Source organism: Amblyomma maculatum, chromosome 1 (assembly GCF_055883805.1).
Source record: "Amblyomma maculatum isolate TAMU_Amacu chromosome 1, ASM5588380v1, whole genome shotgun sequence".
NCBI lineage: Eukaryota > Metazoa > Arthropoda > Arachnida > Ixodida > Ixodidae > Amblyomma > Amblyomma maculatum.
The window spans coordinates 380,134,646-380,152,674 of NC_139344.1; the positions used below are offsets into that span (position 1 = coordinate 380,134,646).

Below are 18,029 nucleotides of genomic sequence, written 5' to 3' on the forward strand. Positions count from 1 at the left end.
GGATGGGAGAGTGCTGCTCTGACATGGCGTCTGTGCAGAACGAGTTCCTGCTTCTGTGTTCGGTTTCGCCCACAGGCTGTCAGCCTTTACCCTTTCTATTTTTTTTCTTCTTTTTCTTGCGTTTGCACGCCATGGACGTCATTGTGCCTCTACTGCTAACTTCAAAGGCCGAAATGTGTCTTTGACGTCAAGGCACCACGTCAAGGTAAAATAGTTATTTTATTTTAGTGCAAGGTCTCTGCAAGTTCGTTTCGCCTGCGTCGTATACGCAAGTGACCCAGAAAGTAGAAACATTTTAATGAATATCTGATTTAATGAAATAGCGTCAAAAGTCTCGTTCTCTATGAAATAAGGCGACGACGCTGTTGACGTTGGCGGTGTTGACTTTGCGATCCAAAAATCACGGGCACGTCTCTGGCAGGTGGCAGCTGACAAGGCTGTGCAGTGATTGTTCGTAGAATTGTGCTACGTCAAGCTGGGCTTTACATCTATGTCGTGTGCTCTCTCACATAATATTGTAGTTCTTAAGCTCCAACAATATGTGAACTCGAATGAGCATGCGCGAGATAATAGAGGCACAAATAAAAGATAGGTGAAAAAGGTAGTTGCAAAATCCATGTACGAGAACGAGAATCCTTAAATGAAGCAGCGGATGGGAGCTGTTACCCAGGCAGCACAAACTATTGGTCCAATATCGATACAATGTTGCTAATGTCGGCCCAACATAGTACCAGTGCATTGCCGACGCAGTGTCGATGTTGAGCCGATGGTTCCTACTGCCTGGGTAACACTGCCGCTTCATACCCTTAAAGGCGGGGCTGAAAGGGGCACTGAAGACTTGTATCGATAGAATACCAGCTCCCAATACAACACTGCTACTGAAACGAAAGTTCTTATAATTAAAAAAAGAGCGAGAACGGAAATGCATATATCGCTGCCACAGTCTATTCTCGCAAGTACAAGTCACATGACCGGCAAGGCATTCCGTATAGACTTCCTAATGCGCATTAAGGTTATGTGTCTTGCATTGTTAAGTAGGTTTTTTTTTTTTTTTTCATGCGCATTTTTTTCATGCAAAGGAGACGGCAAAAAAGAAAGCCTAAATGTTGGAAGGCAGAGAGAAGCTGCGCTTGGCGGCGTCACAGGGGTTCAGTTTCGGTGTGTTTCGGTTTCCGCTATTCGCAATCACAGATAAGCTCATTGCATGTATACGTTGTTTCGTTTTTGACCTGCCTCGGTTTAAAAACACGAAGCAACAAGGGAAGCCCAAGTTCTCCTCTTACGAAGTTCATGCCTCCAAGCATTTCCCTGTGCTATATTTATATGAACTCTTTTAAGAGGTTTCATGAAGTGCCGCAAAAGACAAATCAAAGCACAGGGTAACAGACGCCCACTTTTTTGTTTCATGTTTAAGTTTTGTTTTATATCAGTCAAATGCGGCTACCCATTCTTCTGTATATATTCTAAATTTCGACTGTAATAACAAAATTGCGCTTCGCCGCCGCTCGAACGATTTGTTTTATTGCAGGTGCACCGTAACTGCTTTTTTTACTCCTATTCTCCTTAAGATTTGAAGTTGCGAATGATAGTAAACGATCACCCCCCAAGCATGCCGAAACTTTCGGCTGGCTGTTCGGCGGCGCCACCGATTCCCCTCATGTATAATAAGAATGGGAGTTTGCCGGAGTATCGCAGAAATTTTTTTAATTTCTCGATGTTCGCTGTACTGTCGCGTCTCAGTACGTATGCAGGATGCTATCTGGAGCTTCAGTTGATAGCCTACCGAGTACATCAGCTTAACATGCGCCCTGCGAAATAGCGACGCCGACAGCTTTCCAGTAAGGCACTTAAAGTATAAACAACCAAGGAACCGTTCAACGATGGGCAGCTCGGTTGGTTCATAATTCATTTTCAATTCAATTCAATTCTTTATTTCCTTTTCCAGAAGAGGAGATAGGAAAAAAAAGCAGTGATAACGGCTTGACGTGGGTCCTACTCCCTTACAAATTGACATACATACAGATACCAGATATGGCAATTCCAGAATAAATTCACAGGTAAACAGAAATACAACGAAAAAAATTCACAAAACGAAATACCGAAGAATGTACCCGAAATGGACTTGAATAAACAGTGGTCATCAGAAACAAATTAGAAATGCAACGGCGAAAAAATGAAGAATTTCGCAGAATAGGCCCTGTGTCCCACTTTATCTCCTGCCACAATGTATGGTTAAACCCTTCAGTTCAGTTCAGTCGTTCAATCGTGTTCGACTCTTCATGACCCTATGAACCATGTCACGCCAAGCTTTCCGGTCTTTATCTTCCTAACATCACATAACTTCATCTGCAGCGCCTCGAGGATGCCATCTAACCATCGCGTTCGCTGCCTGTCCCTTCTCCGGTGATCCTCAACCTTTCCCAACATCAAATCTTTGTCCAGCGACTCCTCTCTTCTCATCAGATGTCCAAAGTAGCTGAGCTTCAACTGTAGAATTTGGCCCTCCAATGAGCAGTCAGGGTTCATGGTCGACAATATCGACTGATTTGATCTTGTGGCTTTCCAAGGAACTCTCAAAAGTCTCCGCCAGCACCACAATTCAAACGCGTCAATTCTTCGGCGGTCAGCCTTCTTCATAGTCCAACTCTCGCATCCATACATTACAACTGGAAAGACCATAGCACGAGTTATACGGATCTTGGTTGGCAGTCTAATGTCTCTGCTCTTTACTAGGCGGCCAAGGCTAGCCATGGCTCTCTTTCCCAGAAGCAGGCGTCTCCTAATTTCATGGCTGCAGTCACCTTCCAGGGCAATCTTGGAGCCAAAGAAAAGAAAATCCGGCACGGCTTCCACTTCTTGTCCCTGTATGTTCCAGGACTTGTTAGGGCAAGACGCCATGATCTTTGTCTTTTTAATGTTCAGTTTAAGTCCAAACTTCTCACTCTCTTCTTGTACGCGCATCAGAAGTCTCTTGAGTTCCACTTGACTTTCTGCCATTTAAGTGGTATCATCCGAATATCTAGGGTTGTTACGTTTTCCAGCAATCTTAACTCCAGCTGAAGACTCGTCCAGACCGGCCTTCCTCATGATGCACTCTGCATATAGGTTAAATAGGCAGGGCGACAGTATGCAGCCTTGTCTCACACCTTTCTCAATCGGAAACCAATCAGTAAGACCATTCCTAGTTTGACTGTGGCCTCTTGTCCTTCATACAGGTTCCTGAGGAGACAGATGAGGTGAACTGGAACTCCCATCTCTTGAAGAGCTTGCCACCATCTGTTGTGATCTATGCAATCAAACGTCTTCGCATAATCAATAAAGCAAAAGTAGATGGGTTTTTGGAACTCTCTTGCTTTTTCACCCTTTAGTAGTATCTAAAATGTTAGATGGGTTCAATGCTGCCGAACCTAACCCGGAGCGAAAGCTTTCGCTGCGGGCGACTGAGCTTTGCATCGAACACAACCACCGTTCCATTGAACGCATCGAAGTTCACGGGCGTTCTAGGCAGAATCCACTTTCATGCCCTGCGCATGCGATGCCGGCATCCGCTTTCGTGCTCTCCACTCGGTCAGCTCTCAACGGCGGCGCGCGCATGTACAGTGTGGAAACTACCTTACTCCCAAACTGACAAAGAACGTTTTCATCTTTTTATTTCCAGGCGATGCGTCACGGGCTTAACTACTTCGAGACAGGGTCACTCTTCAGCGCAACCAGAGCCACCGCCATAGTCGGGTCTTTACTGTCGCATTGTTTGGTACGTCCCGCCTGTCTATTGCATGAAATAGAGCAATGTCTCTTTAGACCTGTTGCGCCGCAAAATTAGAAACATGTTAATTGACATATTTGCTGTTGCGCTTTCTTGCTCGGATGGTTAGCTTATTTCTTCATGACTTTTTGTTTTTGTTTTTCAGATGTCTGTCATCTACCCGAGTCATCTTCTGGTTTGCGGAGTGGTGCTGAAAGCATTAGCTGTCGTAGCACTGGGGTAATTACCTCCGTCCTAATCGTGATAACGAAGCCAAACCTGAGCCGCGATAATTTAACGAAAATGTCACTTCTGTGCCCATGCTGTCCGGCGTGCCTCTTAGTTGAGCATATATAATAGTAGAGGCAAATAGTAGAAGCAATAGTAGAAGCAATAGTAGAGGCAAATAGTAGAAGCAATCGCAGTGAATGAAAAGGATAAACATAAAACAAACCTGAAATATAGTTTTTAAATTAACCCAGCGTGAAAGTCGTTAACTCTGAAGCGATATGATGTGGAGATTATCGGTCAAGTAGCAACTGAGCCCGACTTACGCGAACTTTGTGGCTCGACGGTGGTTTGTGTCGGAAATAGATCGCCGGTGCAGCATAGAATGTGCAAGTGGCTCAATTAACTGAAGTAAGCAAAATATGCGGAGGCATCAATCCACTTTCCCTCGAAGTCAAATCTTTCTGATCCCAAGCTTCATCTAAACGTAGGATTTTATGCTTAAAAGAAGAAAAAGCTTTTAACAATAAAGGGACTCCACAGTAGCAAATGGTGTCGACCGATTCTTATGGCTCCTTGAATAAACCAATCTTCTTGCTGACGCGGCAGTGCAGGGTGCGGAAGATTCATGGGGATACATCATGGCTTGACCTGATTAATTTGGTTGACGTTAGATGGCAAATGCCTCTTTTGACAAGAGTCTGCCACTTTTTCTCTTGAGTTGTATCCGACTAATGGTAATATATATTGAATCGAAGTAGCTAGGACAACTTCACAGGAGAGCAAAGGAGATGGAAAGCGAGATATCGCGGTGTTCCCGCTGCCTTCCTCTAAAGACTTTCACGCGCTTGTACGCGCATTTTCCGCCACAAAGCAAGAAAAACAATGCCGTGAAAAGGGGAATATGTACGGCGGGGATTTCCACGCCGCGGAAGCATCATGTAATTGTCGGTTTAAACAATTGAAATCACGTAATAAATACCACCTGCAGTGCCCTACACTGGTTACCCGTCAACCAGACCATGTTCATGGCCCTTGGCGCGACGGTGAAGTCCATCGGAGGCGTGGGCCTCTCCCTCTACTTCACGGCCATGTACAGCCTGCTCTTCTACAAGCACCAGAGCGCCTACGTCGTGCCACTGGTGAGTTCTGCGCCACGCTTTGTGGGGAAACTGGGGGCAATCACGAATGGGATTGCAGTAATAAGGGCACAGATTTCTACGCAAAGAGATAACTCTTAGCAAAAGCGGAGTTTGCGTATGCTAGAAAAGAATTTTAAAAAACGGAACCACTGATATCGGCATCACCGGTTCATTTTGGAAGTAAAGTGCGTGCGTCGACCGACTTGTGGTCTCGAACCTCGGAGGCTTCACAATGCCGCTATTCACTTCACGTTGGCTGCAACCAAGTCCTTTTTCGGCGATGACGTCACTAGCTTGAGTCGAGTTATCGGAAGATTTTACGGCTAAGGCTAGTTAAGGCTGCCGTTAAGCGGAAAACCCGGCGTCATCTCGGCGGTAGCGTTGCAGAATCAGAAAACCCAAGTCAATCGTGGATGTCTTGAACAAATATAATTAAAAAAAGGAATTGTATTGTGAAGTAAAAGTCGGCGCATGCCCCATACGACTTAAGTCTACAAAGTAGTTAATATTTTACGTAAAATAACATTTCAATATATTAGTCGGGTTTTGAACCAAAGATCTTTGGGTCGACAGCACGTACGGACTAGGAGACACGGGCACTATTTTTTTTTCTTAATGGCATCGAAGTGTAACAACACTGACTATACTTGATTCTAGCCTTGCTTAACCAAGCCGCATACTACGAACCTGTCGTAGCTAGTCACAGTAACATCTGGTTGTCATTCTGACAGCATATCAAAATTCCGCGAAACGCACAAATAGATTTAGTAAAGGGAGGTCTATATTGCACAGCATACAGCCCTCGAATGAATCCGCAGTCTTCTATGAACAAAGACTTCGTTGAACGTGAATGCTGTGCGTGTTTATTGATCCATTATGCGGCTCTTCCACAGGCGAAACAGTCCCATGAGCACAAAATAATGATATTAAACCCCGAAGAACTTCACTGCAGGTCAAACTGTTATAGTATAGGGACATATTCATTTGGCTGAGGTATGGCTGGGATGATGGGTGTGTGGCGTCGTCTTCATTGAAGGCTAGTAATATGGCCGTGTGGACAAAGAACAGTGACTGCTTGTGAAAAGAAATTTCCAAAAGAAGCATTAGAGCTGTACCATGAAAGTAGGGCGTAAGTGTCCCCCTGAGTTCTTTTTTTTTTTTTTCATCCAGCTTTCTCGTCGTTTGCTGTCGGCAAAGGAAGTCAGAAAATTAATTTTCACTGTAGTTAATAAAATAATGAAGTTGCTGTCAGTGCCCTGCATTCGTGAGTTTTGTAAGCATTCAGTTTTATAAGCTCCAAAGAGTTCTGTAAGTTGTGAGCATCAGTTTAGTGCAGTTTAGGGAGGAACACCGGCCTAAGAGACTACATGTAAAACAGGACACAGTAAACAGTACTAACAGGTGAAATTATTTCATCATCATCATCAGTCTGACTATACCCACTGCAGGGCGAAGGCCTCTCCCATATTTCTCCACTTAACCCGATTCTGTGCTAGCTGCATCCACTTGACCCCTGCGAACTTCTTAACCTCATCCGCCCACCTAACTTTCTGCCGCCCCCTGCTACGCTTTCCTTCCCTTGGAATCCAGTTTGTTATCCTAAGCGACCATCGGTTATCCTCTCTTCGCACTACATTTCCTGCCCATGTCCATTTCTACTTAATTTCCACCAGAATGTCGGTAACTTGAGTTATTTTCTCTGACCCACTCTTAATGTTACCCCTACAGTTTTCGTTCCATAGCCCTCTGAGTTGTCCTCAACTTAAGTAGAACTCTCTTGTTTAGCCTCCACGTTTCAGCCCCATAGGTGAGTGCAGGTAAGATGCAACTGTTGCATACTTTCCTCTTGAGCGATACCGGCAAGCTGCTAGTCATAATCTGCGAGTGCTTGCCAAATTCGTTCCATCCCAACCTTATTCTTCTTGTTATTTCCTTTTCATGGTCCCAATCTGCGGTTACTACCTGTCCTAAGTAGACATATTCGCCACTACTTCCAATACTTCGCTACCTAATGTAAACTGCTGTTCCTTCCCGAGGCTGTTGAACATTACCTTAGTCTTCTGCATATTGATTTTCAAGCTCACCTTTCTACTTTTCCTGTCTAGGTCATCAATCATTATTTGCAGTTCATCCCCCGAGTTGCTTAGCAAGGCAATGTCAACAGCAAATCGCAGATTACTGAGGTATTCTCCATCTACCCTTATCCCTAACTGTTCCCATTCCAAGTCTCTGAATACTTCCTCTAAGCAAGCTGTGAATAGTACTGGGGAGATTGTGTCTCCTTGCCTAACACCTTTCTTTATGGGAATTTTGTTACTTTTTTTATGCAGAACTATGGTTGCTGTGCAGCCACTATATATATCTTCCAGCACTTCCACGTAAGGCTCGTCTAATCCCTGATTTCGTGAAATTATTTACTTCTTGGTAAACAAAAAGCGGCACTCCTCAATACGCTCAGAGACTGCGTGAGTATTGTAGTCCGCTAGTCTTTTTTTTTTTATGAATCATTTAACAGACTACAAAAAAAGTATGAAAGTCTCCAGATGGCAGCATCTCATGAATTTAAATTTTAGAAACGCAGGGACAGCTGTGATATGGTAAGTAGGCAAGACATGTTATGAGGGCAACAACCCCTGCCCGCTCCCATGATTACAATTAGCTTTATCGCTTAAGGACAAAGAGAGGCTCTCTCAACTAAAAAGGACTAGTGATGGTTCTGACGCATAACTTTGTTATCCTGGGATCCGCCGGTACACTTGAGAGTGATTCATTGCTATTTCCTATTACTCAGCGCAAAAGTTTCATGTTTGCTGAAAATTTGTGCAATGAACTTCAACGCCGCTACTCCGCCTTATGAAAGGTGCGGTTCAGCGAGCACGAAGGAAAATGTTTAAAGAATGGTTTTACAGCCCCAGCGGTAATTCAACCTTGCAGTCCTTTATGGGTTTCAAAAGGAGTAGGGATTGTTATGATGTTCTTACTTTCTTAAATTGAAAAGGGGGGGTGGGGGGGGGGGGGTACAATGACCTTTGTCAAGGAAAGCAGTTCAGGAGAGCGTGTTGTCGGGCTAGTTGGTTCTGCATAGTATATAAGAGAAATGCGCAACAACTTGCGCATTTCTCTTATATACTATGTCAAGGAAAGGCTTTCGGGGATCATCGAACACTTTTTTTTTTCTTTAGAAAATGTCACAGAATTACTATATAAAATACTGCTCAGCACACGTGTGCCATTATATCGGGCCAGTTTGCGAAGCAGATTACGACGGCCTAAACAGCGTGATTTGTTATCTCCGCGGGTTTGTGTGGATGGACGGAGGGATGGAATGGAGGGAAGGGACGGATTTGTTGGAAAGCTTTGTTGGAAAGCAAGTGCGTGATTCACGAACGCGTTGCCTATTGTAGTAATTATGCGCTATTGTTATATCACTCCTGTAAACACTCACCAGTCTCGTCGGATTGGGCCGAGGCAGGAGCTTCGCATACTTGTGAAAGCAAAAATGTCCCATTTAGAAACTCCTTGAAAACGCATTTTAAAACGTTTAGAAAGCAGGTGAAATGAATATATCTATTCACCGGTTTTCAGAAGCCTTCCGTATTGGTAATCTAAAGCGATTAGCTTAATTAGCGACGACAGGATCTGAAAAGAGAAAGTACCACAAACAGGACACGCAGTATAGTGTTATGAATATAGAATGTACCGTTGACGCGTTTAAACATCGGTTCCATAGTGTATGTGTGGAGAAGACAGAGTCGGCGATGTCATCTACGAAATATAGCTGAGCTACTTCAAGCTCGAATTTGAGACAATGGATTGGATGATAGTAGTGGAGCACACAACCCAGTCTTGTGCCGTGCCTTTCTGCGTGCCTGTCCGCCGACTAAGGTGGCCTCATCTAATTGAACGAAGGTCACGTGGGCCGCAGCAGAGAATGCGAATGTATTACGGGTATTTCGAGCGGTATTTGCAGTGGGGCGGGCCGTCACAATCCTGGAATAGATGTTGAATCTAGTGGTCGGAGATGGGGAATTTCACTACGCCCGTCCGTTCTGTAACCCCGACTTCATAAGTATAATGATACATCGAAACGGTACATTAGTAGATGTAAATTACTTTTTTGTTTTACATTTTTACTTATTGCTTTTTTCTATTTGTGCCTTCCTGAAATTAGAAGAAAAAAAGAAACAGAAGGCGAACTGAAATGATTGATTCGTCCAAAAGGTCAGGATTTGAAACAGTATTTCTACGTTATGCTTGTCTGTTCAGATCTTGTCAGAAGTCGCAGTCGGCATCGGCGGTGTGCTGGGTCCCATTCTGGGGTACGAACTTATTCAGGTAAGAAAAACACGTCCTCTCTTCGAAATGAAAAACCTAAACGCCTAAAATATTCCCATTAACTGCACTTACTTTACAATAATTTGTTCGTTTGTTAGTCATTACGAACAATGACAACTTCACCTGTTTATAGTGTCATGAGACAAAGATTTGTTTTGATAAAATTCAGGTTTTCCACATCGTATTCATTCCGAAGATTGAATGCCCTTATTGTCTCAGTTCTCTGTCTCAACTATTACCTCTCTAAGTGGCAAGCTGTTCGTGTCACTCAAGAGATGAAAAATTCTTTTTCTCACTATCTGACTTACCAGCAAATGAAAACTATGTAGGAAATAACGTGCAATGTTCGATATAATGTACAGCTTCCGCGATTGAGCTAAGTAAGCTTACAGATTGTAGGTCAGTAAATTTTTCATCCCCCATAGCAACACAATGATATATATTTATGAGCAAGCTGACGTTATAGACCGCATTGACTTGTATGCGAGGAATCATGTTTCTTTCCTTTTTTTACCGTCGATAGGCGCATGACAGCAAAGTGATTCAGTGCTAACCCACTCAAGCTTCGGTAAAAACTTCCCTAAAAATGTCTCGTCTCAACTGCAACAGGAAATACCGCGTGATGTTCGCTCTGAAGTGCAGTCGTCTAAAGCACACGCGCACACAAAAAAAAAATTTAGCTGCTTGCGACCAGGTTGGCAACGCCGAACGCGCGAAAAACAGCAAGCGAAGGTCGCTGCCGGGAACATGTGCGGGAACTGTGATGTCACAAAAACGCGTATATGTGCGCAGGTGTGGATCTACCCACTTCCCTACTTCGCCGTTGGTGGCTGCATGCTGCTGAGCATCCTGATCGCGGTCGCTCTGCCCCTGGACTCATGTGAGGACACGTGAGAGCTGCTATGCCTGTCGACCGCAGTGCGCATGCGCCAATGACACTCCCTAAGGAAAAGCACAAGCGTGTTAAGCGCAGACCCCACTCAATGCCCTTGCACACCGGCAGCCATGTTCTTTGATTCTTCAATTCGTTTAGCGGCTGCTCAGGATTGGTCGCAGCATCGGCCATGATGGCTGGATGGTGTGAATGACCTGATGACAGACGTCACACAACTATTAAATGGTCCCTAGTGCGGTCAATTTTATGAGTATGTTGCCGTTCGGACACTGGTATTCAGCCTCGCAGTGGTTTGCTCGAATGAGATGGAGAGTGCCGTCTTCTGTCTGGCAATAATATTTTTGTCCTATTTTGTTTGTTTTCCGTTTATTCTGAGTCTAGTTCACAAAACTGCGGGAATCGAGTAAAGACTGACTTCGCTGCTTCTTTAACATTTCATTCAATTTAATTCACTCGATGGAGCGTGCGTAGACAGCATTGTGTGTCCACGAAGCCTGGCAAACGAAGATTGCCTGTATTCTGACGAGGCCTTTGATTACGATTGCGCGTCAATTACGGCACTTTCTGCGCGTTATACTTCCCACCATGCGCAATAATGCGCAATTATTAAGTAAGCAGAGAAATCACTGGATGTTTGAAATAATACTTGCTGCTTTACACACTATGCAGGCACATTAAAATATGGCTCATTTTTACATTGCTCACAAATAATTTCATACACAGCTCGGGGATCTAGTTGTGGTCACTCAAGATTAAAGAGATAAAGAAAGTAAAGAGTGCAGAAAAAGAAGCACCTAATTATTTTTTTCTTAATGAGGACTTATTTTAATTTCCTGGATGCAGTCGATCGTAGATGGATATGAATTACACAAAATTGGTATATGGTTATCTATGTTCGCAGCCCCTAAACGTGTATTTGGCTTAGTCAAACTAAGGGCATGGTACTAAATTTGTGTGCAAGATCTCTGTATAGATGCTTAGCTCAAACTACTTATCAAGGCGATTCTTAATAGCGTACAGCTACTGCAAGTCAGCTGGTCAACTTGATTTTAAGGCAAGAGCTTATATTGCACGAAGAAGCTAATGCAGGTTGCTTAAATGAATATATAATATTTTGTCTGAACCTACGATGCGGTTGCGACTGACCTTTGTGCGTGTGGCGCGCGAGGCTAGGAAGGTAAAAGGCATGTCTAGCAAGCAGTATGCATCCTCCATCGTTTCTATTCCGAAAGAGAATGAATTCATGGGCAAACTTTTTGCAAGAATACTAGGATAGCTAACGTCTAAGGTAGCTAAAGTCGTAGGATAGCTAAGGTTTGAAACTAAAAATAAAAACTCAAATATCATCTATACATAGGGGCTTGGTAAGCAAACCGCTCTATGTCCAGCGTGTGGGGAGTACACGGCAGCACTAGGCGACTTTTGCGTGTGCTGAAAGAAAACGAAAAGAAGAAAAAAGAAAGAGAACAGATAGATATGCGCCCGGTAGGCGTCCTCCAAAGCAGCATGGCTTGCATCAGAAACAAGGGCTCGTCTGTGAAGCTTCCTTTACCGTGTTTCTTTATCCAACATCAGCTTTGGTCTGTGTTGCAATGCCGCAACTGAAGGCCACCAGCTGTAGCCTACAAATAAAAAAAAAAAAAGAAAGAAACAGTACGGGGAGCAGGTCTGATCGACTGGCTCACCTTACCGTGAACCAATGCAAACGAATAAATGCGAACCATAAATCGTTTGTAGGTTCGACAGAGACGAAGAAAATTCTAAATGCATTACCGAAAGGCGCTATTCGTGGGGGCGCTTGAATTGCACGCAATTCAGTTCAGTTCAGTCGTTCAGTCGTGTCCGACTCTTCGTGACCCTATGTACCATATCACGCCAAGCTTTCGGGTCTCTCACTATCTTTCTAACATCACATAACTTCACCTGCAGCGCCTCGAGGATGCCATCTAACCACCGCGCTCGCTGCCTACCCCTTCTCCGGTGACCCTCAACCTTTCCCAACATCAAATCTTTCTCCAGCGAGTCCTCTCTTCTCATCAGATGACCAAAGTAGCTGAGCTTTAACTTCAGAATTTGACCGTCCAATGAGCAGTCAGGGTTTATGGTCGACAATATCGACTTATTTGATCTTCTGACAGTTCAAGGAACTCTCAAGAGTCACCGCCAGCACCACAAATCACACGCGTCAATTCTTCGGTGGTCAGCCTTCTTCACAGTCCAACTCTCGCATCCATACATCACAACTGGAAAGACCATAGCACAAGTTATACGGATCTTGGTTGGCAGACTAATGTCTCTGCTCTTTACTAGGCGGTCAAGGCTAGCCATGGCTCTCTTTCCCAGAAGCAAGCGTCTCCTAATTTCATGGCTGCAGTCTCCTTCCGGGGTAATATTGGAGCCCAAGAAGAGAAAATCTGTCACAGCTTCCACTTCTTGTCCCTTGATGCTAGGGACTTGATAGGGCAAGACGCCATGATCTTTGTCTTTTTAATGTTCAGTTTAAGTCCAAACTTCTCACTCTCTTCTTGAACGCGCATCAGAAGTCTCTTGAGTTCCACTTGACATTCTGCCATTTAAGTGGTATCATCCGAATATCTAAGGTTGTTGATATGTTTTCGAGCAATTAAGAAAAATTGTGAGTTTAAAGTAGGAAAAAAACTATTTACACAACTATTCAGCCATAAATCATAGAAAATACGAGTTTGTGATGCCACTGCATCACCCCTTTCTCTCTCCTCTTCAAAAAATATACTGCCGCCGCAATCTTAATAATCTTGTTTGCAAGAAGCTCAAAACGGTTGGATCGAGAACCTGGCAACTATTACACCAGAAAGCAATCATTTATGAAGTCATTAGATCCGCTGGCTTAAAAAATCATGGAACCTTGGGCTCTATGTGGACCTCATTTTCTGACCAAGTTTCGAACCACTAAACGCTAGATAGCATCAAGCGTGTAGGGTCAAGCATTGCTGATAGGCACGGTATACATCTAGAACTGTTCTGTGCTGAATGGACAGTATATCACTCCTATGTATCAACTTATTACAGGGCGCCCAAGCTGACTTTAGCCTATACAGGGTGTCTCAAGTAAGACTTTACATAATTTAAGTTTAAAGTAGAAAGAAAAATATTTACACAGACTCTCCTGCGCGGAAGACACAATACGCTACGAATTCCTCTAAATTTTCTTGTAATTAGTTAAAACTCAATTATTATCATTTTAATTGTAGCCGTAAGCAAGATATTGCCATATCAGTTTTATTGCATAAGCAATACTAGGCCAGGTTTCCGCCCATCGTGTAAACCTAGCTGGTAGCCACGCTTCACCTTTAGAGCAACTGCAGATGGGGCCCTACTTTAAGCCGTCGGGTAAACCCGGTCGGTAGTCACGCCACGCTGAAGAAGAAGGAAAAGAAGAAGAAGAAGGACAAGAAGGAGAAGAAGAACAAGGAAAAGAAAAAAAAGAGGGAAAAGAAGGAGAAGAAGGAGGACAAGAAGGAGAAGAATGACAAGAAGAAGAAGAAGGAAAGGAAGAAGGAGAAGAAGCTACGTCAGCTTTGCTTACGCAACCTACCGAGTTTAACTAAAGCTAAACCCCAGCTAATTTTTTTTTAAACGAAGAGAAACTCATTTGCTTAGCTTCACAGCGCGAGAAGATGCGGTGCTTTTTCCGCACGAAACCTAAATGGAGGCTCAAAATACGCGTAGGAACCTCGGTACAGAAGCGACGTAATGCAGTGGAAACAGCACCAAATTCGAACTGCCTGCTCTACTGTGACACGTTATGGACATTTTTTTTTTTTTTTTCGCTCCGTCGCTCCTAAATATAACAACCGCGCATCTGGCAATGACTGGCCTATGCCTTGGACCAAGGTGCGAGACAAAAGAAATACGTGCGAACTTGACAAAGCGTGGCCGAGTAAAGTCAGTGACTTTATGGCCGAACTCCGCGGAGCGCCGGCGCATCCGGTGTAACCACGTATCGAAGCTAAGCGGCGAAGGCACACAAGAGACACGAGAGACAGCGCGGAAGCGCGCCGTGCTCATAGTACCCGGTGCATAACTCGGTGGCACATGACAGGCGCTCCATCAACGTTATATGAAAGCCGGACGCTTATGCAATCCGGTGTATGTATTATAAGCTTTTGAGATGAAGTGGAAGCGCACATCGGTACGCCGCCTCGCCGGTGGTCAGACCCTTACGCGCTCGGCCGTGAAACGGCTCGAGTGCCCGCTCTTTACGTATTTTTATTCCATAAGCAATACTACGTCAGGTTGCAGCCCGTCGCGTAAACCCGGCCGGTAGCCACGTTTGACCTTTAGAGCGACCGCAGATGGGGCCCCTCTTCAAGCCGTTGGGTAAACCGGGTCGGTAACCACGCCGCGCCGCAGAATAATAAGAACTAGACGAAGCAGAAAAAAAAAGGAGAAGAAAGAAGAAAAAGAAAGAAGTAGAAGAAGCAGCTATGTCGGCTTTGCTTAAGCAACCTACCGGGTTTAACTGAAGCTAAATCCCGGATAATGTTTTTCTCTATGGCGCAACCGCATCAGAAGTGCCGTATTATTAGAAGCGCCGTATTAGAAGAGCCGTATAAACGCATATTTTGGAGGGCCCTGTACATAACGTGGCGCAGTACCGTTTGCAGTCCGAAATGAGCGCCTTTGCCGCTGCACACGTGGTCCCCTGATATCGCTTCTGTAGTGAGCTACCTGCGTGCATCTAGCACTCCGTTTCCGTTTCGCACGAAAAGAAAAAAAAAAAAAGAGCTTCGAAAATGAGATTTTCTTCATTTAAAAACCGTATCATCTTGTTCAAGGATTCAGGCTCCCAAATGAGACTAGCCATTCAGTTGCGATAAGTAAAGAGCTATTAGTTGGTTTTAGGTAATTAGCTGGATAATTAAATGTGTGCTGCAGGATTTTGTGTCGGCCGCGACACAGAATTCATTCCTGCAAACATTTTCTCTTTTTTGAAGCCATTATATTAAGGTTAATTAAGTCTACCTTTAAACATATGCATAGTTTCTAAAACGATTCGCCCCCTATAGCACACAGCTGCACGCACTTACGTTCGTGAAACCTTGTACGGTAAGTGGAAGCTGCACGTTTTGGGTATTAAGTACTCCACAATGGAGGTGTCCGAATAAATGCCAACCAGCTTATTTGCATTTTATCTCCATCGAAACGTGGTCCCCGCTTTCTGGATTCGCTCCCACGACCTTGTAACGGGAGCGTGGTTCCCATCAAGCCGACAATTTTGTTGGCCTTTTGGGCGCGCTTCCAGTAGTACGATGAGGTGCCGAACGAATAAATTGGACTGAAATGAACTGACATCGGCATCCACTGAGCCACCTTGGCAGGAGTTTTAGTGGAAGCTGTCAGTTAGTGTCGAAGTTCTAAAACGCGTCATCTTCATAGAGAAGAGAACGATAGCGTGGGAAGGCATCTTGAGGGCGCCAACCCTTGCGCGCGCCGTTTGCAGGCGTTCCCCACGAGAAGTCTCTGAACCTGGGCTCCTGCAGCGCCTTCGCTTTCCTGGGAGACGTCCGGGTGCTGGTTGATCTGGTGACCCTGGCCCTGGGGGGCATCACTATGGCCCACTTCGACACCACGCTCATCGCACACCTCACCTCGGTGAGTGCCGCTGCTGGTGCGAAGCATTCATTACCAACAGCAAAGCGAAGGCAGTACATGCTGGCTTCGCAAAAAGAAAATTGATGTGGGGAAGCTGATGAAGATTAACGTTACAGGTTCGATATTAAATTTGCCTTTGTTTTATTCAGTCTTTTGTGTGCAGTACAAACAAGCGTATACACCGAGAGTGTAATTCGTAAGGTGAAGGGAGACCGCTTAACACATTGCTGACTTGCTCCAGGGATTGGCGTCCAGTGTAAATACATTATTACCATTGCTCTCCGCCACTCGCTGAAGCACTCTTTACCTTGAAAAGGGCTCTCACTCAAGTCATTTGCATTTATCTCCCCTCAATCCGACTAGTGACTTTATCAGTCAAAACACCGGTGGGAGAGACTATAGTGCCTAGAATATAGCGAGACGCAAACGACATCTTTCATAATAGGCGCGTCTGCATGGAATCGGTTTATTTGTTCTTGATCATTTCGATGAAGGCGAAACGAAGTGGCGTCCGTGTGCTGTGTGATGTCAGCGCACGTTAAAAATCCTCAGGTGGTCGAAATTACTCCGTAGCCCTCCACTACGGCTCCCCTTTCTCTCTTTCTGCCTTCACTCCCACCGTCCTCCTTCCCTTACGGCGCGGTTCAGGTGTCCACAGAGCAAGTGTGACAGATACTGCGCGTTTCCCTTCCTGTGACCCAATTATTATTATTGTTGTTGTTCTTGATAATGAAGGCTTCGAGCAGCTACAGATGAAATAACATAGCTGAGAATGTGCATCAGGAATAAAGCCAAAAGCTGTTCTAAATGCAGCCTACAGTAGCTTACTCCATTGAGTTTCAGGAGCGATAAATGTTTTGAAGTGCAGCTTCAAAGTAAACTACAACTTCTTATCGGAGCTTTACTTTACTGTAAAGTATAGCTGTGAGTTTAGTTTAGTTTAGTTTAGTTTAGTTTAGTTTATAGGATTTAACGTCCCAAAGCGACTCAGGTTATAAGGGGCGGTGTAGTCGAGGACTCCGGGAATTTCGACCGCCTGGGGATCTTTAGCGTGCACTGACATCGCACAGCACACGAGCGATTCACTTTTCGCTTCCATCGAAAAGCGGCCGCGGCGGCCGGGATTCGATTCCGCATCCTTGGGCACAGTAGCCGAGCACTCTAACCACTGTACCACCCCGGCGGCGCAGGCTATGAACGCGCTCAGTAGTAGATAGCTGCGGCTAGTTTCAATCCCCTGAAGATGTTTAGCGCGAGAAAATGGGAGACCAATTGGGAAGAGCAAAAGGACTGTCACTTCTGTTCATTGTCCAAACGCAACCACTGCAACCGAAATTCGGTCCAGAGCTGTCGTGACCAGCTGTCGAACGCCGCCTTTGATACTGAATACCCGCATCGGTTCTCAGGTAACATTTTAAGGCGAAAGCCTTTAATGGCTCATGCTGTCGTGGACAAAACGTGTTCCGCTGTTGCGGCGGCTCTGATTGGCCGAGGCGGGATGACGTCAAAGAGGTCTCGACCAATCACAGAGTACAACCATAGTATGCGCAAATGCGTGCCTTATATGGCGATATGCCAGTCAATGATCAATTACTAATTAATGACTAAATAATTATAACCAATTAGTGCCAGATGCGTAGCAGAATGCAGCACTCGGGCTTTTTACTTTCACTATTTTAGTCGTCAAAGTTCCTCGTAATTTTATTGCTTACTGCAGCAAAACAGGGATTTAAAGCAAATCATTATAAAGCTAACAAAACTCTCTTTGTAATGCGTGAGAAACAAGCAACAAAAGAGAAAATTGGGTTGCGAGAAAAAGAATGACTGGCTAAACTTGAAACCCAGAAAATCAAACCAAACATCCAGAACATATGTTTCATGCTTTACTGCGCCAGAAACCAGTAAGGAATGTTAGAGAACTTTTCACTCTAAACTTTCCGATCATAAAAAAGTTGCTCGTGCGAAGCCCTTCGCTATGCTCCGCAATGCAGTGCAAAGATCTATTCCGGGCTGACTTGAAAAAAACTCGATCCGCCACACTGTTGCAGGG

The 18,029-nt window shown here is 44.7% G+C and overlaps 1 protein-coding gene across 1 annotated transcript in view; it reads left to right on the plus strand.

The window, feature by feature from the left end:
* Positions 1 to 18,029, plus strand: part of LOC146208356 (MFS-type transporter SLC18B1-like) — a 41,243-nt gene that overhangs the window by 14,462 nt on the left and 8,752 nt on the right. The window contains exons 3-8 of the mRNA XM_084592896.1: positions 3,659 to 3,754; positions 3,912 to 3,985; positions 4,965 to 5,115; positions 9,382 to 9,450; positions 10,243 to 10,330; positions 15,828 to 15,979. Of these exons, the coding sequence (XP_084449022.1) occupies positions 3,659 to 3,754; positions 3,912 to 3,985; positions 4,965 to 5,115; positions 9,382 to 9,450; positions 10,243 to 10,330; positions 15,828 to 15,979 (630 nt within the window). The remainder of the gene's footprint in view (positions 1 to 3,658; positions 3,755 to 3,911; positions 3,986 to 4,964; positions 5,116 to 9,381; positions 9,451 to 10,242; positions 10,331 to 15,827; positions 15,980 to 18,029) is intronic.